This window comes from Thermobia domestica, chromosome 2 (assembly GCF_964235325.1).
Source record: "Thermobia domestica chromosome 2, izTheDome1.hap1.1, whole genome shotgun sequence".
Taxonomy (NCBI): Eukaryota; Metazoa; Arthropoda; class Insecta; order Zygentoma; family Lepismatidae; genus Thermobia; species Thermobia domestica.
The window spans coordinates 1,009,247-1,024,869 of NC_137455.1; the positions used below are offsets into that span (position 1 = coordinate 1,009,247).

At 35.7% G+C, this 15,623-nt stretch overlaps 1 protein-coding gene across 2 annotated transcripts in view; it reads left to right on the plus strand.

Annotated features, from left to right (window-relative positions):
• Window positions 1-15,623, plus strand: part of LOC145669764 (uncharacterized) — a 66,389-nt gene that overhangs the window by 23,146 nt on the left and 27,620 nt on the right. For both annotated transcript variants that reach the window (XM_081738103.1, XM_081738107.1), the window contains exons 2-3: window positions 10,177-10,225; window positions 15,335-15,458. In XM_081738103.1, the coding sequence (XP_081594229.1) occupies window positions 10,193-10,225; window positions 15,335-15,458 (157 nt within the window). In that variant the 5' untranslated portion in view covers window positions 10,177-10,192. The remainder of the gene's footprint in view (window positions 1-10,176; window positions 10,226-15,334; window positions 15,459-15,623) is intronic.

Genomic DNA, 15,623 nt, shown 5'->3' on the forward strand with positions numbered 1-15,623 from the left:
TTGGGTTATTTTTATATGTCTCGGTATCTTCCCCGCAGACCCCCGGCTCGCATATAATGGTAGCTGAATTTGCAAATCATCGCTAATGGAAGTGTCACCATTGATCTCAGCGACCGCGAAAACTATGAATTTGACACTAATATCAGTCATTTTCTACTACTTTTACATGTTCCGGTAAAAGCCCCCCTGAGATCCCCCTAGATCGAATTTGAAAAAAAAAACGCTTGGTGTGGGGTCTGGACTAACATATCCGTGACCAAAATTTGGCTATCTCTTGGTCAATTTGTCTGGTCCTCAGGCCGGTCCCGGTAAATGCCTCACCTGAGACCTCCCTGGTTCGATTAAAAAAAAAACGCTTCGTCTTGGTCTGGGGCATGGACCAAGGTACCCGTGACCAAATTTTAGTAACTCTCGGTCCAATCGTCTGGTACCCAGGCCGCACACAGACAGATAGACAAGCACACAAAAACTCTTTAGTTTGTCTATATTAGATTTAATTTCATTCCTTTTTTGGAACCAAATTTAACGTGTTCACCTGTCCTGTCTTTTAATTTCAAATTCTTAGAAATAGTGAGGGTGACAAAGGGTAATAAATATGCAAAGAAATATTTCCAACTAAAGCATATAGTTTGTAATATATTGACATTATATATCTACATAAATGCCTTTATCCGTTCGAGCAGTTTCAATTGTATTCTAATAAGTTAAGCATTTCACTCAAGGCATTTCACGCCTTATTTCTCTTATTTTATTCACGCTAACGTGTCACACGTGTTGTTCTTTGATTACGGCTGATCGTTCAGATTTTGCATTCTGCTTATCTTGAATAATTGACGAGGTAAAAGTTGCGATTTTCTTGGAAATTTTTGCAATATATGGCAAAAAAGAGTTAAATAAATGCAGTTCTGTGTTTTCCATTGGGAGGTGTTCCCACCTGTAGTATGTGACACATGTTCTCCGTTGCTCATGAGAAAGCTCGGATGCAGACAGGTGAAAGTGACATGTATTGACATGTGTGGTTGTGATGTCACATTACACTTCCCTTCTGTATGCTTTTGTTTCGAACGAAAACTTAGAAAATTGAGCTTCCTTCCTTATCTGCTTTGTGAGTTTCTTTCGATTAAAAAAAAATCAAGTGAGATTTTATCAAACGTTAGGTTCTTAGAGTAGATTCGGAAATTATTGATTTTCGTTTACAAACAATGAAAAACTCAAATCAAAATGTGAGGGGGTTGCACTGGGTCGTTATTTGCTAAAGAACGTGATCTCCACAAGAGTGAGTGACATACAGAGGCGGCGATTGGATGTTAAAAGTGTGTGTGTAGAGGGGGGCGAGGCAAGACGATCTGAATAATTGTATATCAATGTAAGTTTCTCGGGTTATTTCTAACATTTTGTTTGACGAAAGGATTTAGAACTGATAGGATACTATATTTTTCAGTTAAAAATACCGTATATCGTATTTCATATTTTATTAAGTAAATTGACAAAAGCAACGCAAGTAGGTACTAGTCCTTTGTATTCTTAAACAACGGAAGTGTAAGAAGAGATTTGATTCCTTGCTCATGAACATCTTAAAATTCTATCTGAAAAATTGTGTGATCAGATTATTTAATAATAAATTTACAAAACAAGTAAATAGAAAGGATAATATTAAACATAGTAATGAATAACGAGTCTTGTTTTGTAGAAGTTATATTGAAACTGGAGATTAATGGACAACTTATATTTTTAATTCCACACATGCCATTAAATGTACGTTATTGCTCTTACAAAATGAAAGACAGTAAATACTACAAGCATGTGCTACTACATTTAAAGAAATACGCAACTGAAATATTAAGAAATAAGCACTGGAAAAGATTTATGAAGAGATATTTTTATTATGTACTCTTCTATATTCAAACAAGTAATAAAAAAAATTATGGGTATTTTTTTTGTCAGAAAATCTCCTGATCATTAAGTTCTTAAAGAGTTAAAACTTAAAATCTCTAATTACTTACATTTACTTCTAGTTTCTTCAGAGTTTTTGAAGCATTTCTTATAAAGACAGCTATTAGCTGCTGTTTATTATTAGAATTACCGTGACACAGAGACAAATATCCCCCTTTCATTATCAGGGTTTAAAGTGTAACATAATTTATTAAAAATGAGATTATTTTCATAGCTATGTCTTGGCCTAATTATACAATTCATTTCGTTGGGGATTGTCCTCTTTCAACGCTGAGTTAACTTGGAATCAGAACTAGATGAACTTGTGCTGGGAATCAAACCCAAACCTCCCGTATCAAAGCAAAGAAAGTTAACCATATAGTGCAGAACGTTAACTCTAAGTGGGATCTTGTTTAATGCGGGACACCTGTAGCATATTCTATCATTCTTGTTTCATATTATCAGGTGAAACCTCAAAAGTAGCCAACTCAAACAGATGACCACCTTACAGAAGACAAGTGTGTCTTGAACCAAAAATGTTATAGATTGTAACACATTAATTTCTATTCCAGTAACTAATTATCTATTATCTCCGAAATGATTTGTATTTTGTAAATAATATGAAGTAAAAATTCGTCTATCTATTAAAATGCTACAATAGCAATTAAAAGCGCCTGAGCTCCAACCTATAACTTTTTTGGCTTTCAAATCTTTCATTTACGGTTATGTGTGATTTCACGTTTAACAGAGACAAACATTTTAAGTATTTGTACTTTAAATAGTCTAAATTAGTTAACTATATCTTTTTCATAAAGTTTATGATATAAAATTATTGTTCAAAGCCTTTGTATTTTAATAATCCTTCTCTAAAATCAATGCATGTGAATTGTGCTTCCATCTTCCGAGTTCTTTTAAACTATGTTTATATGTTTGTGGTCAATCCTTTCGACAATGAGATCTCAGAAACTACAGGCTCTAGAAAGATGACGTTTTCACTGATCGATTGGAAATTTTGCGTAAATTGTCCAGTTCTAATTGAATATTTTTTAAAAAAAATGGCCATTATTTCTTTATTACATTTTTTACGGTACACTGGAAGCGTTGAAATTAAAAGAAAAAAACTAAAGCATCATATCCTATGCGTTATACATTCCAACACCACAATGTTGTATATTGGGGTTGTATGTGTCTCAGGCGTTTGTTCCATGACCAAATAATAGTGAAAAAGGAAGGATAACCATTTCTCGAGTCTTAAGATAAATCTTTATTTTTTGAGTGCTTTGCCCAATGAACACCATATATAACTGACATTATAATTAATTGTTTATGTAATGTATTTGCTTATTACATACTGCAAGCAGAAAGAAAGAAAACACTGGTCATACATGAATTAGAAACAGCAACCGGAGGTAGGCTCAAATCTTGCAAACGGTGCGAGATATTGAGAAAAAATAATCGAAAAAATCTCCCCTTTATGTTCCATCTTTACGTACTTTCCGTATAAGTGTTCCATCTTTACGTATTTCCCGTATAAGTGTTCCATCTTTCCGTACTTTCCGTATAAGTGTTCCATCTTTACGTATTTCCCGTATAAGTGTTCCATCTTTCCGTACTTTCCGTATAAGTGTTCCATCTTTCCGTACTTTCCGTATAAGTGTTCCATCTTTACGTATTTCCCGTATAAGTGTTCCATCTTTACGTATTTCCCGTATAAGTGCTCCATCTTTACGCACTTTCCGTATAAGTGTTCCATCTTTACGTATTTCCCGTATAAGTGTTTCATCTTTACGTATTTCCCGTATAAGTGTTACATCTTTCCTTATGAAAGAAAGAACTGCACATAGGCGGTAAGGATCTCACATACAGATTGACGTATATAACATATAGCTGACGTATGTAACATACGTGCACGTCTATAATATACGGAAGATTGTTATTGATGTCAGACCTTCCGCAGCAGCTTGATGTAACATCTAAGCAGAAAAAAGGCAATACGTAGTAGCATATGGATAACGTATGCTCAGTACAATTTTCCGTAGTAAACATATGGATTCCGTATATTTGTGCAATATACCGCTGTCTGGATAATGGATTTTTCGAAGTGCACTTTAAACTATAGTTTCACGTTTTATTTAGCCTCGGTGCTGAAGACAGGCATCAATTACACAAATAATCAAATAAATGAACTATAAGGATTACTTTATACTTTCAGACTTTTGCGGTAAAATTCCCTTCTAAGAAATGCTTGTTATTCTTGTGAGCGGAGATTATTCCTAATTCGTATATCATTTCTTTCCATTCAGCAATAAATTTCCTTTCTTTGTCCATGAACTTGGCAATCAATCACTTTCACTCGTTTAAATTAGATTAGGTTCTGTGCAATCAATGGAGGAGAGAGAGAGAGAGAGAGAGAGAGGGAATCTTTGAAATACAATATCATGAAGAAGAAGGCACATGCTGTGTTAGCTTTGATTCTCAATTATGTAAATATTCCTTCTTTTACTCTGTTATTTGTCATTAGCCCAGCTCACGCATCAAAGAAGAAAGCGCCATAGAACAGAGATGCTTTGAAGAGACTCACGTTTTCCATGATCGTACAATTATTCCCCTTTCCACGGGAGTAATTCTGACTTACAAGGCCAATATCATCCGGTGAGATTAGGGCTTACCAAAGCACATAGAATATAATAATGCATTTTAAATCATTTCTCATGAACTCTCTTGACTAAGATTCGGTCCTTTCGTTTTAAAATTCCCCGAGATACGAAATCGCAGCAGCATTAGATTTACAATACTAGCTTCTGCGATTCGTGTCCCAAAAGAGTGGACCATTTCTAATAATTGAAGCCCTAACAACGATAGCTGGAAGCTACGTAAAACTTGTGACCCATTTTGGATTTAGGAGCAAATGAAATCGAGGCTTCGAACTCGGAACTCACTAACTGCGCGTTTTGTTCTCTGAAACTTTTGTTTCCACTTCTGTGTTTGGCCAGGTTTTAAGGTTTCATTGATTCGCAACAAAGAGAGACAATTTGCTAAAACATAAAAAATATAAAACTTCTTTTGTCTCATTTTCAAAAAATTAGAAGCTTCCTCGTGGTAAAGAGGTTAGCGAGCACACCTTTGGCGTGGGAGACTCGGGGTCGATTCCCGGTGAGAGATCACGTGGTTTAGTTCCCACATTAAGTTGTAGGTCCACGTCTTATATAGCCTCGCTGTTGAAAGAAACATTAAACTGAAATCAAATCAAATCAACTCATCATCAATAATAATAATAATAATAATAATAATAATAATAATAATAATAATAATAATAATAATAATAATAATAATAATAATAATAATAATAATAATAATAATAATAATAAAAGGTGAAACGAAATTAAATTGTTAAAAATAACTAGTAGATTTCAAAAATTGGACCTTTTTTAAGAAAAAATAATAATTAAAAAGCGCTTTAAAAAGTTACTATTAGGCCCTATTGATAAAACTATTTGAAGTCTATGCCAAGTCAAACACAATGATAAAGTTACCATGGAAAGTACAAAAAAGTGGCAAATTAAAGTAAATTTATTTATATCTAGGCCTAGCACGCACCCATAAATTTATTTCGGGGGGAGTCTAAAGCTTTTGGGGCGTCCAAATTCAAATTGGGGATGAATTATATTAAAATTTTTAAAAATCATCTCTATAATTACACTAAACACAAAGAAACGTCGGGATTTCGGGAAGTAGGGTCCGGATACCCCTGCACGTACATCCCTGTATATATAGCAGCACTTAATTAATTATTTTATGTTATTTATCTATTTATTTATTTATTTTTAGATTTTCCTTTTTGGACAGCAAACTGAGAAACCAATTTAAATTTGAATCCCAATTTATGTTTCGTATCGCATTTTCGAAAGGGAAGGAAAACATTATTATTATATTTATTTATTTTTTATATTTTTACGTAGACATGAAATGTATCACAAACTAACATGATAATAAAAAGTAGTTTGAAAATAACGAAGAAGGAGAAAAATAATAACAATTATGTATATTTTTATAAAGTTGTTGACTTTGACAATTTACAATTTATCTAAGCTGGTAATTGGTTTTGAGCGTGTCCGTATGAAGGTTTTTATTAAGTTTTGCATGTGTAAAGAATTCTTGAAACGTAGAGATGGAATTACACAATCCACGAAGTGAACCTTATTTTTACGATCTTTTTTAAAACTTAATTTCCATGAGGGCGTGCATAACAAATTTCTTGAATTTCCAGAGCTGAAGCATGAGAAATATGGTTCCAGAAAGTTGTTGCCCTAACAAAAAAAAAAAAAAAAAAAAAAAAAAAAACTTGCAGTGGCCTATGTCTATAAGTAAATATGCCCTGCTATGGTCAGCAACAGCTAAAATATGAGTACGATAGGAGCCAATTTTAGAGTTGAGGGAAAACAATGTAAGTGGAATTTCAAAGAAACAGTGAAGTGCATGCCATTTATTTCAAAGGAAATGAAACGGATTGAGAGAGAGATTACTGTATGTTACCATATAGGTTTCATTAGTTCTGTTTAAATACAAAGAAGTCGCAAAATAGTTTATCATCATCAAAAGTGTTTGTGAATCGCGTCAAAGCTACTGAAATTGAACTAGTAGTGACATCTTCCGTTGGAAGTTAGAACTCCTTGCGTGTCCACCATGACAAGAATCATCAACAGATTCCGACTAGACACATCCAATTCAGAAAAGTTAGTTTTGAAACCTGGCTTCTGCTGGATGAAATATTGTTTAGCCATTACATATGAGCAAACTGGAAAGAAAATGAATATCAGAAATTTTATGGCAAAATGTGACGGAAGTACATAAGATAAATTGAAGAAAATTAAAAATATAAAAAATCTTCCACGAAGCTGCAAATCCTGTTAGAAATGTGTTTGTGAATGTGAATTTATCCTTAATTATCGGTTTTTAACTCCGATGTAACGAAAGACTAAGCATTGTGGTCCGAAGGGAAAGTAAAGAAAGGTAATAGGTGAAAGAAAGGGAAATTTCTTATTTTTTTTTATCTGTGAATGCTTATCGCCATCTGCAGTCTGCTATTACATGGCCAGGGCTTCTGTAACACCCTATCATCACTCGACAAAGAAAGGAACAGCATAATGCACGTCGTTCTCATCCGAATGGACGAGGAAGGGAAACCTGCTCATTACTCAACAAATACACAACAACAAACGAGCAGTCACGACTATTTTTTACCTGATGAAAGTAGCGATAAATGTTTGGGATCATACATTTTCTTTTCCGTTTATGTCGCTAGTGGTGACGTATGTTTCCTACAAGTTTTTACAGCCGGACTACGATGGAGATTCACAGATCATTAGTCTTAAATCTCAGAAGAAAGGAAGGACAAATAAGTAGGAAAGTCTACCATTTTATTACATTGAGAAAAATCCGTTATCCGGACAGCAGTATATTGTACAAATATACGGAATCCCTAAGTTTGCTACGGAAATCTGCATGGAGCATACTTTATCCATATGCTACATACTTTTCTCGCTAAGATGTTACATCATGCCGTTCTGGCATTGGCGTCTCTGGCATGTAAAAGTTGGGAGGGACACCAAAGGAAATGATCTAACTGCTAGTGAGTATCTAAATAAATTAAAATAAAATAAAATATTGAATATTTCGTATTTCAAAATATTGGGTTGACGCGTCCCCCCCATCCCCCCGCCAGAGACGCCCATGCGTTCTGGGATGTATGGCATCTAACAGTCTTCCGCATATTATATACATATACTAGTTACATACGTCAGCTATTATGTTACATACATTAATCTGTATGTGAGATCCTGACACCTATATACAGTTCTTTCGTTCGTACGGAAAGTACGTTTATTTGGAACACTTATATGGAAAGCACATATAAAGTATACTCATTCAGTTATACGTTTGCTGTACGTTAAGTCTAAAAACTACAAGCTTTACTCATGTACCCTAAGTTTTTACGTACGCCACATATTTTTTTCTGAGTGTAGCATTTAACGAGGGGGAGATTTTCTAAAGATGTGACGTAACAACCGATAGATCTCATGACGCTCAACAAAATTATAGGACCATCATCATCATCAACAACATAGGTATTCTACCATTATTGATACTCCACTTACAGCAAGTCAGAAACTTTTATCCTTTACAGTTTTCAGCTAAACTGTTTGTATTCACGTAGCCATCTTCTGTTTCAATACCGATAATCAATTGTAACCTCCTTCGCCCTCTCCCTCTCTTTCCTGCCACCATACCTTCTAGCACAGTGACTGCCAAATTTATGAAGCTTCTGAGCTACCGTACCGTTTTAAAATCCAACTGTGATCTACTTAACATGTCCCCGCGAGCTACTAATAGCTCGCGGTCGATGGTTTGGCAATCATTGTTCTAGCATGTCTTTTATGACAGTTCCTTCTCAGCCAATGTCCCATAGTTTCTCTCCGTTTTTTTTTTTCAATTACATCTGGAATTCTTGTTTTCTGGTCTACTGTTCCTCATTTTTTCTCCTTCGTTTTCATCTCGATCCAGTTAATTGTCTTCATTCTTCTCTATACCTACATTTCAAACACTAACAGTCTTTTCTAATCGCTTTTATCTGTTCTTGAACCATAAAGTACAATGCTCTACACGACACATTTTATAGCTCTATTACTTGACTCTTTATACTACGTTCGTCCTTTCTAATGCTACTAATACTAATACTACTACCCAGGTATCTAATACTACCCAGGTATCCCGTTCTACTTTCATCATTGATAGCGTCATTCTGCCTTCTGTGTTTGTTTCTTTTTCATAAATTGATGACTGCAAATTCTGGCATAGTTTTCGAGAGAAAACTATTTTTCTCTAAACCTAAAAATTGATACTTTACGATTACCACGCCATCTATTAAAGATGAATCTGAGCAAGGTTTCCATTCTGATAGTTGTAAGACGACGCTACATACAAACGGTTAATGAGATATGGATATGACCTAACATTACGATCAACTATTGAAACATAATTCTTGTTCAATTTTAATATTGTCCAAAGATAAGACATTACATTGAATTAAACGAAATGGCGTGCTTCGGGGTAATTTCTTATGAATTTCTATGGCGCTAAAAATTAAGTCGTTCGCTGTACTTGATATTTTATATTTTGCTGGAATATTTTATTTATTTATTTATTAATCAGATTGAATCTATTGTTATTTAATATCTCCTAACAGTGGCGTACAAACTCCTTATATGGCGATACACATATTTTTAACATTGAACAATATAACCCTAACAGTGACCCTATACTACTTGTAAGAAAGGGAAAAGAAAAATCTTTAAGTTTTACGTCCCACGGTTATGCCAGCAAGGCTAAAGGAGACAGTGATGATGAGAAATGAAGAAAAATGATGGAATGAAGAAAGTGGGAGAACCCCGAGAAAACCCACGCACACGGTGTTTGCGCACCACAAAGTTCACTTCGCGCGAACTGAGATCGAACTAGGGATCCCGTGCAGAAGAGGTGAACGCTCTACCACTGAGCCACCGTGGCCCCGAAAGGAAAAAGAATGAAGGAGAATGCCTTTAAATATAACTGGGAAAATATGTTATTATAAGAAGGAAGTAGCTACGTGCTCTTGATGCTGACGATGCAGCCAAGTAAGCGACAACGACGAAGGGCTTACTGATACTGAAGAGTAAATTCCAATCATCTATTAGGGGCATGCAGACTGGAGTGGGGCACGGTGGATCAGTGTTAGAGTGGTGCGTGGAGTCCCTGTTTCGATGCCCTCCCAAATAAATTATTTGTGAACAACATCCTGTCAGTGGGTTTTCTCCATTCTCATCCTCCCACATTCTCATTCCACCATTTTACCATCATCATTCACTTGCCTTAATCAACCGTCTCCCTTAGCCTTAAGGACGTAATCGTGGGACGTTAAACTACAAGATTTCACTTCATTTTCATTCCATGAAGGTTGCAAACATAAGTGTAACAGAGTACGAGATTTTTTAAAATTCTTGTGTTTCATCCCTATGTAATACCGAGGTTACGAAACACGGCTTATAATTAACATGGACTTCAATAACCAACCACGACTATTATACATACAAATTAAGCAACAGACAGCTTACTTCATTGTAACTGGATTATAACATAAGCAGTATCGGAAATTTTATATTTCTTGTGCATATCAGTTACTAATTCTATTGTTTCTTTTTGTCATTGCAGATCCTTCTGAGTCAAGATGAGGATTTTTGTTTTTCTAGTCCTCTTTTGGGTAAGTATTGACACGCCAGACTACCACTAAACTAAAACTCCTCGTTTTCACATGCTTTCTTGGATTTACTAAATGGTTTAACGGTGTCTTGCAACCTTAGATTAACTCACTTCTCGGCGTCATACAACCACGAAATTTATCAGCGACATAAGTTGGTTGGTAATACAATGGCCCATTATATCTCTTTGTGTATATACAGCATTTCTACAATAGTTCTATACTTTTATTCTTATTAATAGACTAGAATAGGATCTACTAACTATATATCCTACTTGGTTATGCAACCCAAAATGCTTTGAAGTTGGCATGTACAGTATAGCATCCAGGAGATGCACGTAAATTATGTCGCAGATTGTAAAAGTACGATTGATTTCAAGAACAAATAGATCTCACATTCTACAAACATCTTACAAAACATTTTACCAAACACAGTAAAATGTAATAAGCGTAGAAAATAATTAAATTAATGGTTCTATATGGATTTTTTGTGGGTAATATGAAGAAATATGTGTAAGATTATAAAAGATTGGGTAAGTTGATTGCAAAGGATTATGGAGAACCACTTAAGAGTTCTTAAAACTTTAGTCTTACTGTCATTTCTTCATTTGATCCTTCAACAAAATTCTATAGCGATAGCAAATGTAATTAATTATGATTAAAAAATTTAAAAAAAAAAATAAAATTATTTTTCTGAAAGCATGCTACTGACTAAACTACTGACCAATATAAGTAGGTATCAGGACATGCTAATTTGTTTATATTCAACAGCGGATGGAATGTAGTGGAATTGGCCAAATAAGTGATAAAAATCAAAAAAGAAAAAAATGAGATAGACTTAGTCTACAGTAGTTCTGACAACAACGTACCCTTGTTAAGTACTTCAAGCGTAGATCCATGGACTCAGTGGTTCTAATTATTGATACTTAAATTTTCATTCCCATCACAGGAAGTACAGCTGGAGAAAGCGTAGATAAAAAATACATTGTATCATTTTTACAACATTACGAATTATTATGACCCCTTCATTAAAGGAGGATATGGAAGAAAAATCACCGACTATTACTAAACATAGGAGGGAATTTAAAAATATGTATCTAAGATACTACATTTGTCTTCTCGATGTCCGTCTGCCGTCACATCATGTACATTTCGTTTCCAGGTTGAATAGGGCTAGTACACCGAGACAAAATCCATAAAAACGAGATTGTCAGAGTAAAATGAAATTTTGGTATCCCTACCTAACTATTAATATATCTTATCAATATTAGTATGTTATTATCAGTTTAACGTTGATTGCAATGACTCAAATATTGCAATTAATAGGACCAAAGACAAATGCATTTCCTTCTGTGACGATGCCTTTGCATGTGTCCGATAAAAAAAATGTATGTTTAGTTGATTTTATTTACATTGACGTGCCACTGGAGTGAGAAATAAGTTTTGTAAGTCCGGAACTAATAAATGCCTATAACGTATAGATGATTTCAAATGTGATACTTTTCTAATACTAAACACTAGTACCAAGTGCTATAATACTAGATTCGTGGATTGAACCAGCACTATACCATATCTAGGATGCAAGAAAACAACAAACAACATATATCTGTAATTATTCAGAAACTTAAACTAGATGTGGACATGTTTGCAAGACAGTTCAGTTATATAAAATAAAAGACAACAGAATAGTCCATAAACCAAAACAGAAAAGATGAGTCTAGGTTAAAGGGGTGCCTTGGCACTTGACGTTGAGGATCTACAGTCTCAGTAGCGTCCTATCTTTGATGTTTGAATGCTGGGTCAATTATACCATTTAGGTTGCCTGGCTTCCACTGCAGTCCTTGGATACGATGAAGTTTGAGAAATAGTAGTCCGGTCAGCTTGTGGCGTCTCTAATGGTGTTATCCAGGCTTTTGATTCTAAATTAAGGATCTGCAGACGAAGTACTGTACCAGCACAAGATCTGGCTTCTCTCTAAGATTTCGCGAATGTTTCTTCCTAATTGTGGGTCATAGGTTGAGATACAGAGCCTGCTTTTTTGGGGGAGGGGGGCGGAGAGGAATATTTTTCCTCATGAAAGCTGGCTTTTTGGGGGTGGAGTCCGAAATGTTGGCTTTTTTAAAATGTTATGATTTTGTCATTCAATTACCATCTTTTGTTTTCCTGTAATGGATTCTGTAATTAAGAAAATGGGTTTACAACATTCATTATTAAGGAGTTCTATGTTCAGTTCGGGGCTAGTTACATTTATTGGTTTCCGAACTAGCATTTTGTTGTTCAGCTAGTGTAAGTTATGCACCCAACATACTACAACGGTCATGTTGGTTGCCTATGCACCTTACAAAGTGCCTGAAAGTTATACATTTTTCTTACATATGTGTTGTACTGGTTCCCTAAACTCAAACTCAGCTACCTCATGACTGGATAACGTACGCTCCTTTGGCATGGGAGACTCGAATTCGATTCCCGGTGGGAGCTCATGTGGTTTGGATCCCACATTAAGCCCTAGGTTCACGTCTTATATAGCCTCGCTGATGAAAGGCATGTTAAACTCAATCGAATCAAACCTAAACTCAAGCTGGCACATAAGAAAAACTATAATAAGCCAAGAAACAGGTCAGACACATTTTTGCCTTTCGTTATATCTCGTCCTCCGTTCGGGAAACATTTTATTGTGAACTTCATATATTCTATTAAAACCTAAGTTTAGTTTACTAAATCAAATTCATAAAGTGCCACTTTAGGTTTTATCTTAGTTTAATGATAGTAAAAGTACATTATGCATAGAATTAATTAATTCTTTAGTGTTATAAGTTTAATTTATACGTAAATTCTAAATGGTAATTTTGTTCTACTTAGTTTAACAATTATATTTAGAACAGTTACTGTTAACAATATACTAAATTTTCACTAAATCATTTTAATCGAGGAACATTACTCTGATACCTCTGATTAAAAAAAAAAAAAATACATTACGTCCACCGATTTCCTCTTTTTCTTTTCCATCAAGTGACTGATTACCCTTACTATTCACCTTGTCGTTACTTTTTCTCCGCAATACAGTTACTAATGCTTTTTTTTTTATCACGTTCTAATGCGAAAAGAAAGTTGAACTACTGTTATTTCTTCACAAAACTTGAAAGGTTCCATAAAACGGGGTTCTCTAGTCATAGGTGTCTGTACAAGATGCTGAGACAGAGAAATTTTCATCAACAAAAAAAGTTTGCTAAACAAAAGCTGGCAAAGCGATAGTGAAAAGGAAAGCAATTGTTTCTGCTGTTTATTGAGTTTATAATACACAACAAATACAGAGTGTTCCAAAATTATCTTTCCACTTTGATCGCGTATAAATCAGAAAAGGGGTACATAGAAAGGTATGGTTTGCGCATAATATTCACATACACCTAAATTTGCACTAGCCGTTTAACAGAGTTTAATCTGGGCATCATCTGTAGCACGTAGGATATCTAAGCGATATTCCAGTTCCGCCCACGTCCGGAATACATGTTCTCCGTAACATGTTGGAGTGCTACGCCGATGCAAGCTCCCAGAAAAAATCTAGTGGGATGACGTCCGCAGACCTTGGAGGTCGGACAATGTGTCTTCTCGACCTATCCAGTGACCTGAAAAGGTGTCGTCCAAAATCCTTCTAACTATCGCAGCCCAGTGAGGAAGGGTACTGTCCTGCTGCAGCAGAATGTCAGATGGCAGGTATTCGGCTTGTGGAAATGCAAACTGTTCCACCATGCCCAGATAAACAGTCGCAATGATTAACACCTCTGCAAAATAAATAAATAAATAAAATAAAATAAAATAAAACGGTCCGCCACACGGACATGAAGCAGACCGCACCACCCCCGTTTACCTTTGGACTTTCGTGCACAATTTCCCAGCTTACGTGGGGGTTCTCCAAGACCCATATCAGTATATGATGTCGGTTTAGATACCGGACGCATGTAAGCACGCTTCGTCCGAGAACATCACCTTTGTCAGAAAGTGTGGATCCTCGTCGATGCGCTTCAGAATCTTAATTGAAAATGCTTTACGTTTTGATTTGATGTCAGACTGAAGCGCATGCAGGAGCTGTAACTTGTAGGCATGTAGCTTCAGTCACTTGTGTAGCACCCTGTGCATCGTGGTCATTGGTGGTTGTAACTATCAAGACGCTTTACAGATTGATTTGGTAGGGCTCCGGAGAATTCCTGTTTCATCCGTTCCACATCTACTTCACTCGTACTCAGACGTCCAGAACTCGTCCTCTCCATGACATTTGCGGTTTCTTTGAACCTAGTGCATCACTGCCGGATGGTTGTACTTAATGTATATATGAGTCTGTAACGCGTTCAGAAGTTCCGCTGGATCTGGGTGGCAGATTTGGTTTCTATCCATCATTCAATACACTGTGCTATCTCCTGGCAGTGGCCATTTTTGTGAATGCCTCTCCTGCAAAGACAAAAACAAAACCAATAGAAATTATAGAAGAGAAGATTTGTTGGAAATTTTGGTATAGAACAAAACTTTCGATGTGTGAACATTAAATCCCAAACCGCAAGCTTTCTATCTATTTCCATTTCTGACTTATACGTGACCAAAATTGGAAAGATCATTTTGGAACACCCGGTACATGGATATGCGTTTTCCAACGATAGTCTGATATGTTGTGCTGTCCTCTATCGAGCTTCCGGGTGTAACAATGTAAGTCCGTGCCTACGATGGTCTGAGATTCGAATCAGGACAGGTCCCAAACTACAACAATGCATTGTTGCATTGCAATGCTAAGGAAAAGGTCTGTCAGTCTGAAGCCGAATGATAGGCATACATGTCCTTAATATGCGTAATCCTAGATTCGATTCACAGCACCAAAATAGAATTTAGAAACTACCTGAATTAAGAGTAGGCATGCTTCTGTTAGAAATAACGTCGCTGGGAATTAATAAGCTGTCAGTCAGTTAAACATACGTCACGTGGCTTACTATAGCCCTTCGTGAGCTTTGGTGTCAGACAGTTTTCTTCTAACAAAGTCAACAGTTTTTTATAATACAGTTTTGCGATTGAAATTCTACTTTAGTTGTTCTGTTGGAATTCTTATTAAATTAATTGTCTGTGTTTCAGAGTTGTGAAGCAGCCAACAATGAACGTCCAGCACAAGCTCTGTTTGTGAGAACCCAGCGCCAACAGCCATCCTATCACCTCACAAGGCCAGACAACCCCCTCGTGCATGAACCTGGAAGAACCAGTGAGTACACACACTACGCATTTTAGGATTTGCCCTAAAATTAAGAGAAAGTGCAATTAATCAAAGGAATAACTACAGTAGAGTAATTCTTAATTATTCATATGTTACTGAAGGAAAGGTTAAATTAAAAGACAGTAAATTTTGTTTTGAACACACTGAATACTC